General features: G+C 38.9%; 1 protein-coding gene across 5 annotated transcripts in view; it reads right to left on the reverse strand.

Annotated features, from left to right (window-relative positions):
- The window catches only part of LOC125451688 (ATP-binding cassette sub-family C member 8-like), a 156669-nt gene that overhangs the window by 110499 nt on the left and 24358 nt on the right, over positions 1-21812 (reverse strand). For all 5 annotated transcript variants that reach the window (XM_048529168.2, XM_048529167.2, XM_048529169.2 and 2 more), the window contains 6 exons: positions 16902-16974; positions 16229-16285; positions 15942-16127; positions 12678-12830; positions 10581-10736; positions 9534-9722 (listed from right to left, as the gene is read on the reverse strand). In XM_048529168.2, coding sequence (XP_048385125.2) covers positions 9534-9722; positions 10581-10736; positions 12678-12830; positions 15942-16127; positions 16229-16285; positions 16902-16974 — 814 coding nt within the window. The remainder of the gene's footprint in view (positions 1-9533; positions 9723-10580; positions 10737-12677; positions 12831-15941; positions 16128-16228; positions 16286-16901; positions 16975-21812) is intronic.

The following is a 21812-nucleotide window of genomic DNA, read 5'->3' on the forward strand; positions in this document are numbered from 1 at the left end:
CCTCCTGCAAAAAATTCCATCCCCTAATCCCAATTCCTCCGCCTCCGCCGCATCTGCTCCCAGGATGAGACATTCCATTCCCGCACATCCCAGATGTCCACATTCTTCAAGGGCCGCAACTCCCCCCCCCCCCCCGGCAGTGGTCGAGAACGCCCTTGACCGCGTCTCCCGCATTTCCTGCAACACATGCCTCTCACCCCGCCCCCAGAAGATCCCCCTCGTTCTCACATACCACCCCACCAACCTCCGGATACAACGAATCATCCTCTGACACTTCCACCATCTACAACCCAACCCCACCACCCAAGCTATTTTTCCATCCCCACCCTTGTCTGCCTTCCGGAGAGACCACTCTCTCCTTGACTGCCTTGTCCACTCCACACTCCCCTCCAACCCCACCACACCCGGCACCTTCCCCTGCAACCGCAGGAAGTGCTACACTTGCCCCCACACCCCCTCCGTCATCCCCATCCCAGGCCCCAAGATGGCCTTCCATATCAAGCAGATGTTCACCTGCACATCTGCCAATGTGGTATATTGTATCTATTGCACCCGGTGTGGCTTCCTCTACATTGGGGAAACCAAGCGGAGGCTAGGGGACCGCTTTGCAGAACACCTCCGCTCGGTTCGCAACAAACAACTGCACCTCCCAGTCGTGAACCATTTCAACTCTCCCTCCCATTCCTCAAACGACATGTCCATTATGAGCCTCTTGCAGTGCCACAATGATGCCACCCGAAGATTGCATGAACAGCAACTCATATTCCGCTTGGGAACCCTGCAGCCATATGGTATCAATGTGGACTTCACAAGCTTCAAAATCTCCCCTTCCCCCACTGCATCCCAAAACCAGCCCAGCCTTTCTCTGCTTCTCTAACCTGTTCTTCCTCTCACCCATCCCTTCCTCCCACCTCAAGCCGCATCTCCATTTCCTACCTACCACCTCATCCCGCCTCCTTGACTGTCCATCTTCCCTGGACTGACCTATCCCCTCCCTACCTCCTCACCTATACTCTCCTCTCTACCTATCTTGTTTTCTCTCCATCTTCGGTCCGCCTCCCGCTCTCTCCCTACTTATTCCAGTTCTGTCTCCCCAGCCCCCTCTCTGATGAGGGGTCTAGGCCCGAAACGTCAGCTTTTGTGCTCCTGAGATGCTGCTTGGCCTGCTGTGGAGTGCCTAGTGTCTGGAACCTGGAATGTGCAAATTAGACCAGGTTAACAACAACTCAGGCTACTTTATTTGGATAACCAGGGCAGTCCTTTAGAGCAAAAACAAAGTTGCTGGAAAAGCTCAGCAGGTCTGGCAGCATCTGTGAAGGAGATAAGAGTTAACGTTTCTGGTCCGGTGACCCTTCCTCAAAACAGAGGGTAGTCATTTGGAGAGTGAGGTCCACATGCAGATATGTTCTCAAGACAACTTGGGATACAGGACCATGGGGGAAGATTCAGGTGATCTTTGAATTCTTTACATATGGATATGATTTGGGACATTTATGCACAAAATGCAATTTTTCTGATTTCATACATGAGAGTTGCTAGATTGACCAGCATTTATGTCACATCTCTAAATGCCATTGAACTGACTGACTTGTCAAGAACAGTCAACAAGTCTCAAAGTGTATATCTTTGAGAGTGCTTTTCTCAATAACGAATACCATAAAATAAAACAAATTCTAAAATTTGTGAGCTTTTTTTCCAATGTGCTTCAGTACAACCTGTTCTAGTACAGCTACAACATTGATATCTACAAACAACGTAGAAAATTGCCCAGCTATGTCCTATACACAAAAAGCATGACAAGCCCAACCCGAACCCGATAAACTGCTGTTCCATTAGTTTATTCTCAATTATAAGAAAGTGATGAAAGGTGTCATCAACAGTGCTATCAAGCAGCACTTACTGAGCAATAACCTGCTAAGTGAAGCTTGGTTTGGGATCTGCTAGGATCAATGAGTTCCTGCGGGGTAGGACATAAAGGATTGAGATAAGAAGAAATTTCAGAAAACAAAGTGCTTGTGGAACTCTTTATCACAGAAAGCAGCTGAGGCTAAAAACGTTGAATGTTTTCAAGAAAAAGATACGTGCAGTTCTTATGGCTAAAGGGAACAAACAGATGGTGAGAAAGTGAGAACAGGACACTGAATTGGATGATCAACCGAGATCATACTGCATGGCAGAGAAGGTTTGAAGGACCAAATAACCTGCTGCACTATTTTCCAAAATAACAAAGTGTGGAGCTGGATGAAGAATCTCAGATTCTCCAGCATCTGCAGTTCCTGTTATCTCTGAGCATTATTTTCCAAATGTTTGCTGACCTAACTAATTAAGCACTTAAAGGGAAATGATTATTTTCATAAGGAAATAGTTGAAGCAATTTTAATGTGCAAAATATCAATTAGGTTGTATCTTTTTCAATAGTGACAGAAATGCACGAATAACTTTATTCTGTGTCACAATGTCTCCTGATTAATGCACATGCTGGATAATAGACAAGTTGATATGGTGAAGGTGGAGCAAAGTGGGATAGGTGGGAAGTACAAGTTAGTACAGTTGATAGGGGTACTATAAAGTGCTATGAAGTAATTGTGAACATGTGGGAATGAGGGGCCACAGGAGCAGCACGGGGTTTTGAAGTTTAAGAAGAAGGACCACAGGAGGTATTAGGGGCCTTGGGAGATTGATAGATGGGCATGGGGCTCCACAAGGGATGAAGTGCCATGACAGGTGGAGACAGGGGCATAGGTTGGCCCATATGTGTCATAGAGAGTGAGGAGAGTACAGATAGGAGGAGGAGGAATATTGTGTGTACAAAGGTCAAAAATATAAATTAAAATAGTGCTGGAACACCAAGACAAGCATTGGCAATTGTCAGCCTCTTATAATTCTCCTAGGGTTAAGGACTGACTCACAATCCAGCTAGCACTACACCCTTCTACCCAAAACTGAAAACTGGCTGTGTGGGTGGGCATTTTTAAATTTCCAGCTCATTGTTCCAGATTTCTCCTATCTCTGCACACTAAAACTGGAGGCTCCGTTTGTTCACACAATAGCAAATCTTGGAAGAAGTGTAATTGGTTATTCAATGCAAGCCAAATACTGCAATCCTCTTTATTCTTTACAATAGTAAGATTTACACGGCTTTGAAAGTAAACAGACAGGCAATGCTCAAATAAGAAGCTATAAAAGATAAATTTACTGAAGCTCTTAATAAGCATAAGATTGTACAGCATGCTCTATTTTGGTATTACATGGATCTTGTAATTCTCAGAACTTTGTAATCAGACGTGATTCGACACAAGGAACGGGGACTGATATACTATGCACAATAATTCAGTCTGAATTTCAAGAATTTCTCTAAAAGGGCAAAACAATAATAAGCCACAATGTATTAATTCTATGAAACCCCGCTCTCAAAAATGCTGATTATGCATTGTGAAACAGTTGTAGAAAATGAACAATTAGCTATTATTGGGACTTTTAGACAAAACATGACTTGTTCAGCACATTTGGCCAGATAATTTCCATGTAGACTAAATAAATCTCAAGACAATCTGGCATTCTGTTAGTTTGAATACCGTTCATCAGCAGTGCAATCTCCTGAATTTGATTTACAGTTTCATGATAGTTTAATGTGGGGATACAAATGTAAAACTATATGCAAACTCCAGAGCACTACAAGCTAAACTGCTTACTAACCACATTGTTTAAGCAACCTGTATTGTTATTAGCTTTGAAATTTCACAACTTAGAACTGAAAGCATTCATCACATTGCACATTTCATATATTCTATCCTTAAAGGCATATCAAAAACATTCATGTGATTAATACAGTATAATGAGTTAAAGAGGAGAAATGACCAACAGGAGATCTTGCTCCAAACTGCTACACAATGAATATCATTGCTGAAAAGTCTATACATGCAATTAAGAAAATTGGTTGTTACATTCATGTGGAGAATGGTTATTTACAGGAAGTAACCATAGAGCTGCAGAGTCTATCCTCGATAACAGCCTTCAACAGAAGATGGAAGTTAAAGGAAGTAAAGGATGTTTCACTACGTTCAATGTCATTTCAACACAAAAGATGCACAAATTCAACATTTGCAGAGGGATTTTTGGAACACAATACACAAAAGTGAAGATCACAAAATTAATAAATTTGTCTGAACTGAAATTATCTTACGACTTGGCAGATTGGATATTTCAATACGTGGAAGCACTGCTGTATTCTTTTGCTGTTTAGGTCCAGATTTTCAATAGCTTTCCACATAAACTATTGATATTAAAGTGTAGTTCTCAAACAGGAATGCTCTCATTGCAACAAAGAAACATATATAGAGAAACTTCAGAATTACTTTCCAAAACCATCAAAGTTCTTTGTCTAAAACAACTGTAAAGAAGTGCTTAAACTTAAGAACTATTCATGTCAACATTGATAGATTACTTATATATCAGAAACTGTGACACACATTTAAGGCAGTCAAAAAAACAGCAAGGGATGTTAGGAAAAAAATTATTCAGGTGGTTAGATTTGACCCTTTCTGGTGGAACCTATTACAAAATAAAGCTCACACATTATTTTAATGGTGATTACATAACTACTGTTTCAATGTAAAACTAAACCGTAAAGAATTGCACAGGGTTAGCTTGGTTGGCCGATGGAAAAATACTTCGATTTGATGAGTTGCAAACAGTAAATATTCTGAATGAATATAAGCATCTAGACAACAGCAAAATGAATTTAATGTATTGAAAATACTTAAATGACAATGCAACAAACTCAAATACAGATCACACTGCAAATGAAATGAAAAACTGGAACAGAAATAAGGAACAAAAACAGAAGTTGCTGGAAAAGCTCAGCAGGTCTGGCAGCATCTGTGAAGAAAAAAAAATCAGAGTTCATGTTCTGGCTCCAGTGATCCTTCCTCAGAATTCTATACAACAGAAATAAGTTGGATGATACATATATATGGGCAGAAGAAATGGTTCTGTGGGAAAATTTGTATCAAATAAGTCAAATACTACATACAGAAGAAAAATAGGCAACAGGCATGCAATGTGTGTTACTGAAGTAGCTGTGGATATATTTAGACCCGATCTAGGAAGTGAGCTGTCTTGTACTTAAAACAGCCTTTCTTGTGTACGATGCCCCTTTAAGACCAAAGTGAGCAGCTGAGTATTCTGATCTGGTTTCCTAATTACAACATTATTAGGTTTAGAAGCATGCCAAGTTCTTTCTGGATGAAATGGTTTTCTGTTTAGCAGTCTTTAGTCAGAACCTGCTATTAAATCAGGTCCCTCCGAATACAGCAGAAACAGTATATTGTGTGGGTTACACAGTTAGAAAGAACAGAGATGAAGGCAGGAAAGAAAAAGGGTGATGGATTAGACAAACCCTTTGATGCTGTTTCAGAAGAGCTGAGAGAAGGAAATCCCTGGGGATTCCAGAGTTTTGGTTCAGAAGTTCCAGGACATCGACCCAGCAACAGTGAAGGAAATTACAACATCAGGATAAGGACAAAAGTTTGCAATTGATGGTGTTCCCTTGTCTTTCCAGGTGGTAGATGTCATGGGTTTGGAAGGTGCAGAATGCTTGATGAGTTACTGCAATGCATCTTGCAGATTCCTTGTTAAGCAAGGGATAAAAAGGTTACTGGGGTAAGCAGGAATGCAGTTTTGAGATTACAATTCAATCATTGTGAATGAAAAATGCATGAGTAACTTTTCACCAATTAATCAACAAGGTCAATGAAGGATTTTGCAGCTGTGTTGTATTTATTAATGATTTGTTTGCAAGACCATAGTTATAAGAGCTAAAGTTGGTCATTCAGCTGATTCAGTCTGCTTCGCCTTTCAACGAGCTCAGGACTAATCTGATAATCCTCAGCTCCATTTCCTGTTGTTTCCCCCCATAAAATTTGATTTCTGTACTGATTAAAAATCTGTTTCTCTCAGACCTGAATATACTTAATGACCCAGCCTCCACAGCTTTCTGCTGTAAAGAATTCCACAGACTCACTACTCCTTGAGAGAAGAAATTCCTCCTCATTTCTGTCCTAAATGTGCAACCTCGAATTCTAAGATTATGCCCTCTGGTCCTAGACTATCCCAAAAGGACGTACAACCTTTCTACATCTACCATGTGGTGGTCAGGTCACCAACAGCAGAAATGGCTACGATCTGCAATGGTTAAGAGCTACAATCAAGCATGCTGGGGATTTTGGTCAAGTTATTTTCAACCTGACCTAGAAGATAGCCAAGCTTTTCAAAGTTTAAACCTCACGAACTTTGTTACAATAAGTTACAGTATTTTTATTGAATGAACCATGAACATCATATGTCTTGAAAGGGCAAGAAAGCGCACATTAAAACCTAAAATCAACATAGAGGCTAAAATGCCAATGTACTGCCATTATGCATGCTGAAAGACTTTTCCTGAGCAAGTTGCACTCTGAGATAGAACCTACGAGCGACCATTTCAGGGTATAACAAATTTGGATTGGTTGTTCCGGATCACCAATTCCTAAGCAAACTAATCTCAGCATCATGGGACGTTCTATCTGGTAAATACCAGCAGTCCAGCAGTAGGAAGACTGACAGGATGTACAGATTTTAAAACACAGTCACAATTCATTAGATTCAAACCACACCAACTGTGATAGAACAAACTACATGCCATACTGAATCAATGCTCTGTCAGGATCATACTTTGATGTGAGGTATATGTCAAGTACAAGGATGATTATGTCTGACATGCAGAACAGATTACCCAACCACAAAGACCAAGATATTCCTCTTGATATAAACAGTGCAGCTCTTAGCTACCAAGTTGAGGACATTCAAGGTTGATCTGTTACAGAGCCAGTGTAGACAGTTGCAACTGACAACTGCCACAGTTGGCAACTATAAGAGTTGCAAAATGTCATTATCCAGGGGTCGCCTGACAGTGATAAAGAAGTATCTCAGATGATGCAATCATTTTGGACATATCGACAAATTTAGTGTACTACCATAAATCAGCTTAAAGGGCAAATAACTAATTCATTAGCAGCAGTATGTACCATCCACAAAACAGAGTTTTGGACTCTTCATCTAAGGAAGCGAACATCAGGATTGGAGACAGTCCACAAAAGGTTCACTAGGTTGATTTCGGATATGAAGACATTTTATGAGTAGAGGTTGAATACGCCTTAGGGTCATTGGAATTTAGAAGAACAACAGGAGACCTGATTGGAACACAAGATTTTCTGCGGACACGACAGGGCGGTCGAACTCTGCCATGAATCATATTTTATCCCAAACCCATTGATTCTCAACTTCATTATACCACGTTCAATTCACAAGTAATGCACAATAATAATCAGAGTTTGGGAATTTGTATCATTTTATCAATATAGGCAGAGCAATCATGTATCCATGTTAACACATCATAACTTTTCTATCCTTATGGACAAGAATAACCGACAAAGTTCCTCACCCACTTCAGGGAAGAGGCTGCTGAGCTGAACTATCAAGTAAACACGGGGAAAAACATGTTGAAGGTGAGACTGAACATGAAAAGCGCTCTCATAAGAAAGGCTTCAAACTGCTACTGTTTACTGCACATCAAGCATCAACAGTTAATGAAACTTTGGCAACTCACAACACCAACAAAACAATGTTTATCCCTGTAGCCTCTGGAACACAAAGCCATGCAAGGGTCAGAGGAGGGGGGGAAAAAAAAACCCAGTCCCCAAGCCCATCCCTCCCAGGCCTATAAAAGATACCTCAGAGGAGAAACAGCTTAGACCAATAGAGGATGCCCCCAGTGGGTAACCAATTAGAGTAGGCTCAAGGTTACATACCCATGAGCACAGCAATGGAAGAGACCCAAATCTGGAGGAAGAAGGGACAACTGAGGTTCTAAAATGAGAACTGCTGGAGAACTGAACCTGGCCAAATGACAAGCCACTGGAGTTAGCCATTAAATGTGTTGATTGAAAGGATAAGACGAACAGTGAAATATCCAGTGGTTATGTCAGAAATCTTTCACAGATTGGAGCAAAGGTTAGAAAAGCCTGTCCAAGTTCTGTCTGATGCTATGGTAACATAGCTACATAAGAAATAGGAATCACATTCAAATCACCATATCACTACACTTTGAGTTGGAATGTATACCTTCCACAGTTATTCTTTTCAAATGCTAAGGGCACTTGTATTTAAGAGAGAACGTGGAAGACAAAAAAGGGGATTTTTTTTTGAGAAGTGTAAAACTCTGACCGACTGTAAAACCAACAGATTCATTAAACCCTCACATAACATCAATTGCTTTCAAAATCTCTTTCATACAAACCATTTAAGGAAAGTCCAGTTTGATATGGGTCATATCACACAGCAATTTAAATGAAGGTTTAATTCTTTTTAGGCTTGTGATAAATCAGAAGTAGAATTTCTGGGAAAAACAGTGACAACACATAACAGCTGTAGTCCAGTTATCCAAGATTAATTGATCCAAGTGAGATACGGTGCTTTGAAACAACTAAACTTCCATTATGAATTTAGAAAGTTTATGTAATAGACTTTCACTCAAAATTATTACTTTGTTAGAACTTAAGTCTTAATATTGGCAACATTCCATCTGGAATGATCATTTTATGGAAGCATTCCAAAGTTGAGAAAAGGTGAACATGATTGCCCACAGAAGGAGATTGTATTTTATCACCCTTCATGTTTCACATTTTCACAGTACTAAATGTCAGACAAGCACTGAGAAATCAGAAACAGTGGAGGGATCAGGTGAGGTGATGACGAACTAGAGCTGGGTGTTGCCATCACACAATAGACAGGCAGGCAAACATTCTTTTTAGATGCTGTTGCCTCAGACTGTATGTAGCTGAGAAACAGCAATCAATCGTAGGATGTCAGAGATAATAGTTCACGAGTGGAAAGAGAAGTAATTACATGTGATTCTCTGATCATGGCTCAGTAGAGAAGAATGAAACTGGGTGAAAACAGTCCAACCTATTGGAACAACGGAGGATTTCGGGGGGGAAAAAAAGGTGATCAGCTGCAATGGCTACAACTGAAAGGATGGACAGGGATGGTTTTCTACAGACAGATGGCATTTGTAAATCTGATTCAGTAACAACATCATGGCAAGGAGGAACCAAATGAGGGGGCTACAAAAAGAAACCAAATTTCCACTGATTTCACTCTTCCCAACCGACAGTGAGAATTAGACAGCTCTCACATTACTCACATTCATTATGACAATAAATCCTCCAAACAACTGCTCAATTTCAAAGAGAATTGAAGACAACATACAGTAGTGACTAAATGTTTAGAGGGAGAGCTAAACAGCATTGAAATCAAAAGGAAATTGTCAGGACACAATAACACATTCAGAATATAAAAAAGGAACTGAATTACCCCAAATAAAAATGACTTCCTGCAACCCATTTTCCAAAATTAGACCTTTGGTGGTTCCTATTTAGTGCTAATGTAGATATGTAATCTCGTATCCCCCAACACTTTAGTACATCAACCATTACCTTTATGCTCTGCAGCATTTCATTCGACTTCTTTATTCTCTCATCTGTATATTCCATTGTTTTTCTTTGAATAGAAGCAAATTGTTTTGAGATGAAGTACTGAAGGGGGATGAGCACAACGACGATAGAAACCCCTATCAAGGCACTATACCCCAATTGCATGTAGAGTAATAGTACTGCCAGTACAATCTGAAATCAAAATACAATTAATACATTTATTAGAATATAAATCATTCATATTGCAATAAGTACTAAAAGCAAAAACAAACCAATTCACACTCGTGTATTAAGAGCTGGTCTATCGCCATGCCAAGCATGTAGAATGGGGAATTTTAAAAATTTCTAGCAGTTTATCATTCTAATTTATCAGTTAGTGTGGAATTTGAATATTTTGGCCTTATTGAAAGCCATGGTACTTCAGATAACCTTACATCAGCACATTTTGTTTAAAAGTGTTTGCTTTGTGTTCCTAACTGTCCTTTTCTAATATTTTCCAACAAGACCTTCAGAATATGGAAAGTTAGAACTTTGTCCACACAAGCTGAAAAGAACAGCACTTCATCTTTCAGTTAAGTGCTCTACAAGCTCCCAGACTCAACATATTTTCAGACTATAATTTACGCCTGCACTTAGCTTCTTTTTCTTTGCAGATTACAATTTTAGTCTAATTTCTTCCCTCATTTCTGTTTTCAGATGGCAGGATTTATCAATCTGCCATTCACATTTCCTAATTTGGAAGCAGTCTTGTTCAGCCAAAGCATCTGTTGGAAACATGGATGAATTTGGTAACCATGGAATGGAGTTTGTGAAGGCAACTGAAGATAATGGCTTCAAGTGTTCCCAATGTTTAGGTAGAGAAAATTATTCTTAATTTATAGTAGACATCAGACAGGTAGTGTGGCAAATGAAACATTATGGATAGTCTGTGAGCTAACCTAAAGGAGGAGACAGTCACTTGATAAAATTTCAGGTGTGATCTACTTCATACATAAGGTTTTTCATGTTCTATTAAATCAACATTCATTTAGTTTTATGTAAACAACATACCTGTATTGGAATTGCCATGACATAGTATCCCATAAATGCTGCCATCATTATTTGAAAAGCATCCACTGACATGTGATTGATTATCTGGCCTACTGTCAGATGACCTCCATTGACGACCCACATAGGCAGTGACAAAGCTTTCAAGTAAATCATCGTCTAAGAAAATCAATGGAAAACACACCGAAGTTACCGATGAAAGTAGTTCTTGTTTACTGCGCTATTTTAGTCATACTGTTTTATAGAAATGGGTTTGTGTTACACATTGTCCAAATAGACCAGTACTTTGCTTTAAAACTAAGATCACAAACCAAATCCATGAAATTGATACAGTGAAGACAATTTGCAAGGAAGGAAGCAAAGGTATCTGTGAGCCGTCAGGAAATCCAGAAATGCCAGGAAATTGGAGGTCTTGCCAATTCAACTAAAAGCTGAAGGAATTTTTTTTCAACCTGATTGTCTTCACTGAGGCTGACTGACTCATTGTCAGACAGGAAAGATGTATTTCAAAGCAGCAGCCAAAAATGGTCAAGCCCGTCCTTGGCAATGGGCAGATCTGGGTTGGGGAAAAGATTGTTGTAAAAGAATTATGAAAAGATTATGAAATCCAACAATTGGATCATGCGCAAAAGGGACAGGCAGAAGTCCATTACTGGGGTTAGAAGTCAGTGTTTAAGATCAGATCATAGGAGGAGACAAGGTTTGAAGAGGAGAATATTAGAATGGAGGGCAGTAAGTGGGGAAAGTACATCAGTGCTTCCTGGTCCCAAAAATGGTGTTAAATTAGTACCTAACTGCTGAATCTGGGCTTTAGGAGTCTTGACTACCCTTAGCTGCTGTTCCCTGGGCTCTGGTTAACACAACTCACCGGTCATACATTCAAATTGTTGCTAAATTCTGACCCATAGCCTAATTTCAATATAACTGCTAACTTGGTTTGCACAGCAGATTATTCATCAACAATAAAACTGTTCATTATACGAGAAATAGTTGCATTTGAAATGGCTTTGTTTCCCTAAATGTACGAAAGAATTTCTAATGGAACTGTTAAAATGCAGAGTTGCCTTAATTCCCTATATGGCAAATCCCAAACTGCAATTAGAGTCCAGCTTGAAATTAATTTTCAACTCCTTTGCCTGTATTTTTTGAGTTCATTGTCAGTCCTTTAAAATGTGAATAATGTCTCTAAAACTTTCTCATTTTGTCCCATTTGTTCTTGCACAGAAATAGACTGGAATTTTTTTTTGAACAGAACACCAATTCCTCATGCCAAACAGGACCTCAGCAGTCACTCTGTCTGCCAGCACATAGAAAGTTTCTCAATGATCTCTCAGTCCTCAGGAATTGATTTCGATGATCGGTTGGAGCTTGGAGGTTGCGATGGAACCCAACTGCAAGAGTTGGAACAGTCTCTTGGCTGTGGTGGCAGCCGGGCTATCAGTAACGATGACATTGGCAGAGGCAGCATTCTGGCTCAAGAATTTCAAGTTCTTAACATTACCCTTCAGAGTGAAATATAAAAACGGATTTTGGGGGAAAAAAAAATGTTAACAACCGAAATGTTGACCAATAACACATTTAACGCCTTAAAGCAAATTTCCTTTGAGACGTCAAAGAGAATGTGAAAGCTAAAGGGAGCAAGCATTTCAGTTTCTTGAACCTGTTTTGCCATGGTTACACCATGGTTAGCCTATATATCAATTTAATCTAAGCTTTCAGTTACATAATTCTTAATACCCTTACACTTGCCCAACAAAAAGTTAGCCGTTAAAATAAGAGGTCCGAATTTACAGACAACACTTTTTGAAGGAGCACGTTCCATACTTCCCTAACACTGAGACACTGCTTCTGACTGCCGTCCAAAAACATCTGTTAAATTGCATATGCTACATGTTAAATGAAGATCTGACCGCCTCCTACCACTTAATAGCCTACACACAGTCGAGGCTTTGTCTGAATACGATCACTTTGTTAAGTCGTGGATCATCACTAGACTTCAGTAGAATTAAACTGTTGGAAAAACTTGATAGTTTAGGAAGGGGGGTAGGATTTATAAAACTGACTTAAAAACAGAGAGAAAGAAGAAAAATTGCATCTTACTTGAAGAGCTGTTTTAATGTGTATTCCATCCCGGATAACAATGTAGTACGAAATCTGTAAGCAAACATTCTGAAGGAGAACTGTACATAGCATCAAGAATGCCAACACATATCCATTGCTAATAAATTCCCAGAAACTCACAAAATGTATTCCCTGTGTAAAATGAAGATATAGAACAGTATTAATTATATCATTAGAGATGACCAAAGCCTTTTCACAGCGTATTTATACATTTATGTTCATAGGTACAGATCTGTTAACCTAACATCAGTAATCAGGAAAAAGTTAAAATCTATTGTTAAGTTGTGATAACTGGACAAGTAGAAAATAATGATAGCATTAGTCAATCAACATTGATCCATGAAAGAGAAATCATGTTTCACAAACCTATTAGGCGTTTTTGAGGATGTATCTATCATCATCAGAATCCTTATCTAACAAAACTAAAAAGAAGCAGCTAGGGGATCTGGTGAATTTAGATTTTCAGAAGGGTTTGGATGAAGGTCCAACACATAAGATTATTAAACAAAATTACAGCATGAGATTTGGGGTAATATACTGGCATAGAATAATTTACAGACAGAAAACAAAACAGGAATAAACAGATCATTCTCAGGTTATCCAATTTTATCAATTTCTCTTGAATATCTTCCTCAGGTGAGCCTCACGAGCATTTGAGATGGAGAATTCCCAGTAAGTATTGTAAAATTCCTCATTTCATTGCAAGTGAAATTTAGTCTCTACTCAGACCATGTGCCCCCAGTTGAGACACTCCAGGAGAAACAACCTTCCTGCATTTACCTTGCCAAACCCTGTAAAAATGTTAACACTTTCAGGGAATCGCCTCACATTCTTCTAGGAAATATGGGTACAATCTCCTCAGTCTCTCCTTGAAAGAACCTTCCTGTACATCTGAGGGATCAGTTTGATGAACCTTCATTGTACTCCCTCTAGGACAAGTATACGTTCCTTTCAGTAAGAAAACCAAAACCGTACATAAGAATCCAGATGCAATCTCACCAAGACTCTAAACAATGGTCTTTATTGTAGGAGGATTTGTCAATGTACCACTGCCTTGCTATACTTGCATGTTAGCTTTCGCAGAATTATAAAAGACAGCAAATTTTCTTGAAGCCTCCTCACAATCACATTGTCATCTAGACCTGCTCATTAGCAAACTTGGAAATATTACAGTTCATACCAAATCCAACTCATTGACGCAGATTGTGAATAGCTGAGCCCAAGTACTGATTCTTGTGGTGCCCCACTAGTCATACATAGCCTGACAGTCAACTGTTTGTCACTCTCAAAATTTTAAAACTAATGCCTTTTAGGTACTTCAAGTTTTTTGACTATAAATAAAATATAATGAAATGTAATGTAGGCCATCAGTTTCAGATGGGATAAGACTATTTTATGGAAATTACAACACAGTGAGCTACTCAGCCAACCATTCCTGTACTAGCTTTTGGAGACACAATCAACTGCTCTTACATCATGTATTTATAATCAGGTTATGATAGCACTGGAATGTTTTTGTTTTAATATAAAAGTTAGGTTGGATTGCTATGTTAAGAGCATGTACTTTACTTATGGCAGTTCTCTGACTTACAGTTAGGTCAATATTTGCATATTTTGATGTGATGCAGTATGCTGTATGGTTTTTGTACACAGTTTACCCCTCTCAACAAAGTTCTAGTGAAAGACATGCATTCTTCCAAGGATGACAATATTTTTGTTTCGTCAACATGCTTAGTTAGTCATCAGACTAATTCCTGGGATTGCAGGGCTCCCTTATGAGGGAGATTGGAAAAACTGGGCCTGCATTCGCCAAAGCTTTTAAAAAGGTGATATTATTAAAACTTAGAAATTCTTACAAGATGTGACAGAATAGATGGGAATTTGATGTATTTCTGGTTGGTAAGTCACCAACCACTGTAGTGACAGTGGAACCCAGGTCCCCAGAATATTATCTGGGTATCTGGACTAAGTCCAGCAATAATGCCACTAGGTCATTGCTTCCCCATTAAGTATTAAGAATCTATTTCCTGCTGCCTTAAAAATATTCCATGACTGTTTCCACCACCTGTTTAGAAAGACAGTTCTAAAACTTCACAGCTCTCAGAGGAAAAGAAAAGTCTTATTTGTCTTAAATGGACAACCCTTGATTTTTAAAAAGTGACCCCCTAGTTCTAGATTCTTCCAGAAAGGGAGAATCTTTCCACATTCATGTATTCAAGACCATTCAGGATCTTACATGTTTCAATCAAGCCACCTTTGACTCTTCTAAATTCCAGTGCATATATGCCTGGCCTGTTTAACCTTTCTGCACAGGCCAATCCAGCAATTCCAGGTATTAGTCCAGTAACTTTCTCTGATTTGTTTCTAATGCATTGTATCCTTTCTTAAATAAGGAGACCCAAAACTGTATGCAATACTCAAGATATGGTCTCACCCATGTCCCATTAGTTGAAGCATAACCCCTCCACTTTTGGATTAAATAGACCTAGTAATCAATGTTAACATTCTATTAGGTTTTCCCCTTTACTTGCTGTACCAAACTTACTAAACTTTTGCAATTCATAAACGAGGATGCCCAGATCCCTGCGCACCTCAGAACTCTGCAACTTCTCATAATTTTAGACCATAATGCGTCTACTTTTTAATCTTGCTGCCAGAATGGATAATTTCACATTTTCCCACATCACACTCCATTTGTTACATTTTCGTCCCCAAACTTAATCTATCTTTATCCCTCTGTAGCATACTCATGTTCTCTTCACAACTTGCTTTACTACTTATCTTTGTACCATCAGCAAATTTGGCCACCATATCCTTGGTCCTTCATTCAAGTCTTTTCTAGAAATTGTAAAATGTTGAGGCCCCAGCACTGACCCCTGTGGCACATGATTCATTACATCCTGCAAACTAGAAAGTGCCCCAAATGGCTACTCTAACTCCTGTTAGGTGGCCAATCTTCTATCTACCCGAATATATTACTCCCAACATCATTAACTTTTATTTTCAGCAATAACCTTTGATGTAGCGCCTTAACAAATACCTGCTGGAAATACATCACTGTAAGGTTCATTATGCTGGCAATTCAGATAGCTTTAATTTTTTTTGGGTCAATCCATAAAATACCAGTGTGACTGTTGTCAATTTTACAACTGACTGTGGTGGAATTCAAAACCAAAACATCCCAGTTGTTGGCTTCTAAACTGTCAATACCAATTGGTCAAGGAAAAGTACAAATGACCTTACCTTCTCTGATTCCTTTGACTCAGCAGACACAAATCGGAGAATACCATCAATGCAGAGTGGCCCTCCTAATCCAGCTAGATCACCAATAATCTTCAAAACTGATGCTATCAGGAACGGACCGCCAAATGCCTTGAAATAAACCTTGGCTAGATCTTGAGCTTCTGCTCTTCCTGAAAGTTTCTTCGCCTAAAATTAATGTTTAAAATATCAAGCTTAAGCTATCATTCCTTTTCAGAAAAAAAACTTACAATTATCTACATACCAAGAATTTTATAAAGCTTACTTACCTTTTGCTTGTCATAATACATTTTTAATAAATCAAAATTTTTCTGTGCAGTTTCTTCCTAAAAGAAGAAAATACAAATGTAAGACTGGACAACTACAATGTATAGAATGTGAGCATAACAGTTGTATACACACACGTGAAAAATTTACTATTAGACAAGGGATGGCAATCAATACACACTCAGAACCTTCACAGCAGAGTCTGTGGACAGGAATATAAACAGAAGAAAATAGTTTCAAAGTCTTCAGATACAAAAGAGATTCTAAATTCACTGGTGTACAACAGTGCTGATTTTCTATTTACTACTTCAGTTTTAAATGATCCAGAATTTATATTTCTACAATTAGAATTCCTTGTGTACATATAAGCTGATTTCTTTAATATAGATGGTATATTCCAACAATGGAGCCACAAAAAAATATTTAAAATAATAGGTTAGAAACACTTATTATTGAAATAATTAAATTGATCTTTAGGCTAGCACTCTTGGTTAGAAAAGAGCCAAACTGCTAGGTTTGAAGTACTGCAACTTGCCCAGAATTACATGCTTACTCCAGTAAAATTTTAAGAAAAGACTAACTGTTGAGATGTGCATAATTCAGTTTTTCTATTACACAGGAACTTTTAGAGGAAGTCTACATTCTAACAAATTAATGTACTAATTAATAAACAACCTGGGGGAGTTTTCCAAGGTCTTCCATCTTAATTGGCTTCCGGTAACCACTTTTCAAAACCCATGAAATCCACCTATACAATGAAATAGAAAGCACTGCTGTAATGAAGGCAAACATGACAGGTAAATTGCACAAAGAAAACTCTCACAAAGAATAAATTAGATAAATCACTGGTTAGCTTTCTTTTGGTAGCTTTGGATGTGTGGGAATGCCACAGTACCATGAGACCTCTTGCTTTTTTTAAAGAATTCCAATGGATTTCTTGCATCTTTCAGAACAGATAGAGACGTCTCTTTTAAGGCCTCATTCAAATTACTGCGTCTTTATTAATGTAGCATTTGCTCAGCATTGCCCTTAACCAACAAACATGTTCAATGACAGCTGGAGTATATTTGAATCCATTCCTTTTGACTCAACACCAGGAGTAAAGATTTACCCTTTACAATAGTCTGGTTTTCTGCAATACTGTTGACCCCACAACTGAGACAATAAAAGCTAATTTGGATTGATTTGCAATCAATCAGTCTGCTGCTAAATGAGTCAGCACAGATTGCTGAAATTTAGTATGTTGTTACTGGTTTAACAGCTGAGTACAAGAATTAGACAAGGCCCACAATGACACCACACGGTCAGCAGTTATGATGAGTCCACGAGCATGCTAAAGTGTGTGTGTGTGTGTGTGTGTGTGTGTGTGTGTGTGTGTGTGTGTGTGTGAACCTATCTGAGATTTTCAATTCAATGAACCTATGCCACTTACTAATTCACTAAGAGTAGTGATTGTGTTAAAATACTAAACTGTCAACAGCAGCAAGTTTTCCTAAAAAGCAAAGGCATTATGCAAACTGAAAAACCACTGGGAAAAATGTCAGACAAGATTTGAAGCAATAGGAAACTTACACCTGCATTGAGACCTGGTAGCAGGGGCAGGGTGTAGTGGAGGGTGGCAGGAAAATTATACAGATGTCACTGACAGAACTGTGTGTACTTGATCTGAGCATTGGTCAGATCTGTTGTCCATGTGGGTGACAAGTCACTTCTGGATTGGTCTGTGGACCCTGCAGGAATGTTGAGACAACCTCAGGTGCCATTCAAACAATGAAAAAGGTACACAAAACAAGCTCAAACAACAACCTAAAATAGAACATGGAAGAATTTAAAAGAAGCAAAAAGATGCATTGCAGCTGCATTGCTGAATATCCACACAGAGTTGCCTTTTAAACTTGATAATAAAGAACCCTTATATATCATTAATAACCAGCTTGAATTGAAAAGCCACCAATGTTCTGGAACTATGCTTTTTAGATTTAATCATTGCATAACTAAATAAACCAGGGACAAGAATAAAGATACACTATGATAATGAAGAACTGCATCACATCAGTACTTCAAGCCTGTCTGGAGAGCACCAGAAAGATCCCAAGCAATGAGAAAAGCTTCATGTAAAAGTGAATTGTTGAATTCACCATGGAGAACTGATATGACAATATGAATTTTGATCAGTTCGTCAATTGGTGCTATGACAAGGCCAAGAACAGTATGATTTCGCAAAGGCCAAGCTTTCTTAGCAGATAAGGTACCTGGTTAAATCTTAATGCCCACTGAAGCTTTCCAAAATGACCTCTTGAAGAAAATGCAAAAGATCATGACCTGATACTCTAATAAAAGTTGGCAGAAATATAAACCACTGTAACTAGACATTATCTGCAAGTTTATATGAATGATTTAGACTTGAATGTAGGAGGGTTGATCAGCAACACTGTGGATGATACAAAAATTGGCAGTATGGTAAAGTCTAGCCTTAGTTTGTAGGAGATATAGATGGGCTGGTCAGATGCAAATGGAACTTATTCTGGATAAATATGAGATGATGCACTTGAGCAGGACAAACCAGGCAACCTACAATGAAAGTAGGTTCATTCGTTTCCATCACTTTTCAGTTCCAGCTTTTCTCCTTCATTACTTTAACAGCCATGTTCCTGTGCTCCAAAACTAGTATATCTTGTATCCACAGATTTTCTATATCTTCAATTTTTATGTGACCATTTCCCAAACTCTCATTGGCTGTTTCAGATCTGATCTGTTGTTTCTGCCAGGATGGCTGCTTCTTGATCTTGAATACATGATACTCCTCTATGTTTCTAATTAGCAGGGATGCTATTTCTGGATTCTTTCATGAACATAATTTCCCTCACATTCTTAAAGTTTTTCTCAAGCTTGAGTGATCTAAACCACTGATCCCACAGCGCTTCTTTATCCCTTGAAATGTTGGGTTAGATTTCTTGCTTATATTACTGATTTCAACAAACTAATAAACACTAAGTATCATTTCTTTTGCAGTTTCAAACTCTGCAGATTATTCTTCTGACAAAATGGTAGGTACATTCACAGCTACACCTGCTTAAAACGCTATGCAACGTTAAAGGTCCAAATCTCTTTTGACCACTTCCCCCTAATTCCCTTCTCAAATAAGGTAAAATAACTTTCAACTACATGGTCAATAAATTTAGGTATTAAACTTAGATTTATCATTAAATCAAATCCTGCACTGGAATCCAAATCATCCTCCAAACTACAACCCACTTCTTCCTTCTTTATTCTAAGCTTTTCTTTGACCAACATATGTTCTTTAATTTACCCCACAACTTTGGAGTTCAAGTCTTTTCAACTCCAGCTCACTGTTGACCTTGTTCCTCTTTGTTATGTAAGTAATAGTTTTCTTAACTCGATTTTCATCTTCCCTTACCTCCCACTATTTTTCATTTCCCTCAATTTAAAGCCTTTTCATCTCATTTCTCGAGTTTCTGTTCCCATTTCTAACTGTATCTTGGCTAATTCCAGCTGCAATTTCAGGATTTTTTTCATCCAATTTTAAATTTTGGATAACCAATTACAGTTGTATCACTCTTGATCATCAGTAATGTATTGGAAAGTGCCATTAAAAATGCTGTCAAGCAACACCTGCTTAGCAATAACCTGCTCATTGACGTTCAGTTGAGCTTCTGCCAGGGCCAATCAGCTCCTGACCTTATTGTAACCGTAGTTCAAACATGGACCAAGAGCTGAGTTCCAGAAGTAAGGCTAGTTTGACAGACTGGGGAGTAACTGACAGGGTGTGGCATCAGGAGCCTGAGCAAAACTGGAGTCAGTGGAAATTAGGGGAAAATTCTGCTGGTTGGTGTCACACCTCTCACAAAGAATGATGATTGTGGTTATGATGTGGAGATGCCGGTGCTGGACTGGGGCAGACAAAATCAGAAGTCACACGACACCAGGTTATAGCCCAACATGTTTATTTGAAATCACAAGCTTTCAAAGCACTGCCCCTTTGCCAGGTGAAGTGAAGAAAAGCACAGAATTTGGTTGGCACAGATGTTGTGGCTGTTAGACAGCAGTCATCTCAGCTACAGGACATCTCTGCAGGGGCCTCAACCCAACCAGCTTCTTCATCAATTACTTCATCCACAAACATTCACTCTGTCTAGTAACATTGCACATTAGCAGCACTATGTACCATCCACAAGATACAGCGCAAAAATTCACCAAATCTCTTTAGACAGCAGCTTTGACAAGGATAAGGGCAGCAGACACATGGGAACACACCAAGCTACAAAAGGTCCCCTCTCAACCACTCACCATTCTGACTTGGGCACATTACACCATTCCTTCAGCAGCATTGAGCAAAAATCCAGGAAATCCAGCCTCCCTACCACTTGCTCTAAAGGAATCATCTTCAACAGTAAGAAGTACCAGATGAATATAGATCACATCAACACTTTTTGACTCTATCCTTTTGGGTTATGGGAATCGCCCAACTCAGGCAACACTGAAGATGCAGAAACATGCTTATGTCCCAGAACAAGGACTTGCACAGATGTCTTGAACTTTTTTGACTTTACAACACCATGCATACCAAATTTCTCTGACAAAGCATTATTGTTGAGATAACTAATAAGGATAAGCGTCACATGAAAAAGAGAGGACCATCAATGTATGTTTGAGTTGGGGAGGCATTGGCCCAGTGAAATTATCACTGGACTATTAATTCAGAGATCAAGGTAATGCTCTGGGCACTCAGGTTTGAATCCTGCCGTGGCATATGGTGGAACTTGAATCCAATAAACATCTGGAATTAAGATCACAAATCCAGTGTCAGTTGTCAACAAAAACCCATCTGGCTCACTTATGTCCTTTAGGGAAGGAAACAGCCATCCTTACCTGGGGTCTGGCCTACACCTGACTCGAGGCCAACAGCAATGTGGTTGACTTTTAACTGCCCTCCGGGCAATTAGAGATGGTCAATAAATACTGGCCTAGCCAGCAACACCCTCATCCCATGAATAAAAAAAATCACTTAAATAGGTATTATCAGTAGAAACTTGTATCCTGCAGTACTATGGCCGAAACAAGAAGACAATCGTAAAAATCAATGCATTGCATAAAACACTAGGAGCGTGCATAAAATCATGTCTGTCCAATTGTCTTCGAATCCAAAAGTCTATTGCTAGTGTGGTCTAATTATTCAAACATATAGCATAAAACACTTGCACGGTTTGTTTTGTATCACAAGATTCTACAGAGTTGTTTGGTCAGCAGTTCAGTGTAGAACCCTCTACAGCCCATTAGAAATAATTTGACACAGATCACGGACAAATGTCTCATCTAAGCTATAGTGAATTTCAGAAAAAGAGCAGGGTACAGCTTTTTATGCCTGTTACAATCAGAGACCAAAACGGTTACCTTGGACATGCTGAACAGATTATCAAACCTTCAAACCTAAATAAAGATGCTAATGTTCTACTAGACAAGTAGACAACACAGACATCAAGATGAAAGATGTGGGTAAAGTTTACTTGGTGAATTTTGGTGAGCATAAACGCAACCAATTTCAGGAAGATATAACTAATGATCTGA

This window comes from Stegostoma tigrinum, chromosome 5, assembly GCF_030684315.1.
Source record: "Stegostoma tigrinum isolate sSteTig4 chromosome 5, sSteTig4.hap1, whole genome shotgun sequence".
Lineage (NCBI taxonomy): Eukaryota > Metazoa > Chordata > Chondrichthyes > Orectolobiformes > Stegostomatidae > Stegostoma > Stegostoma tigrinum.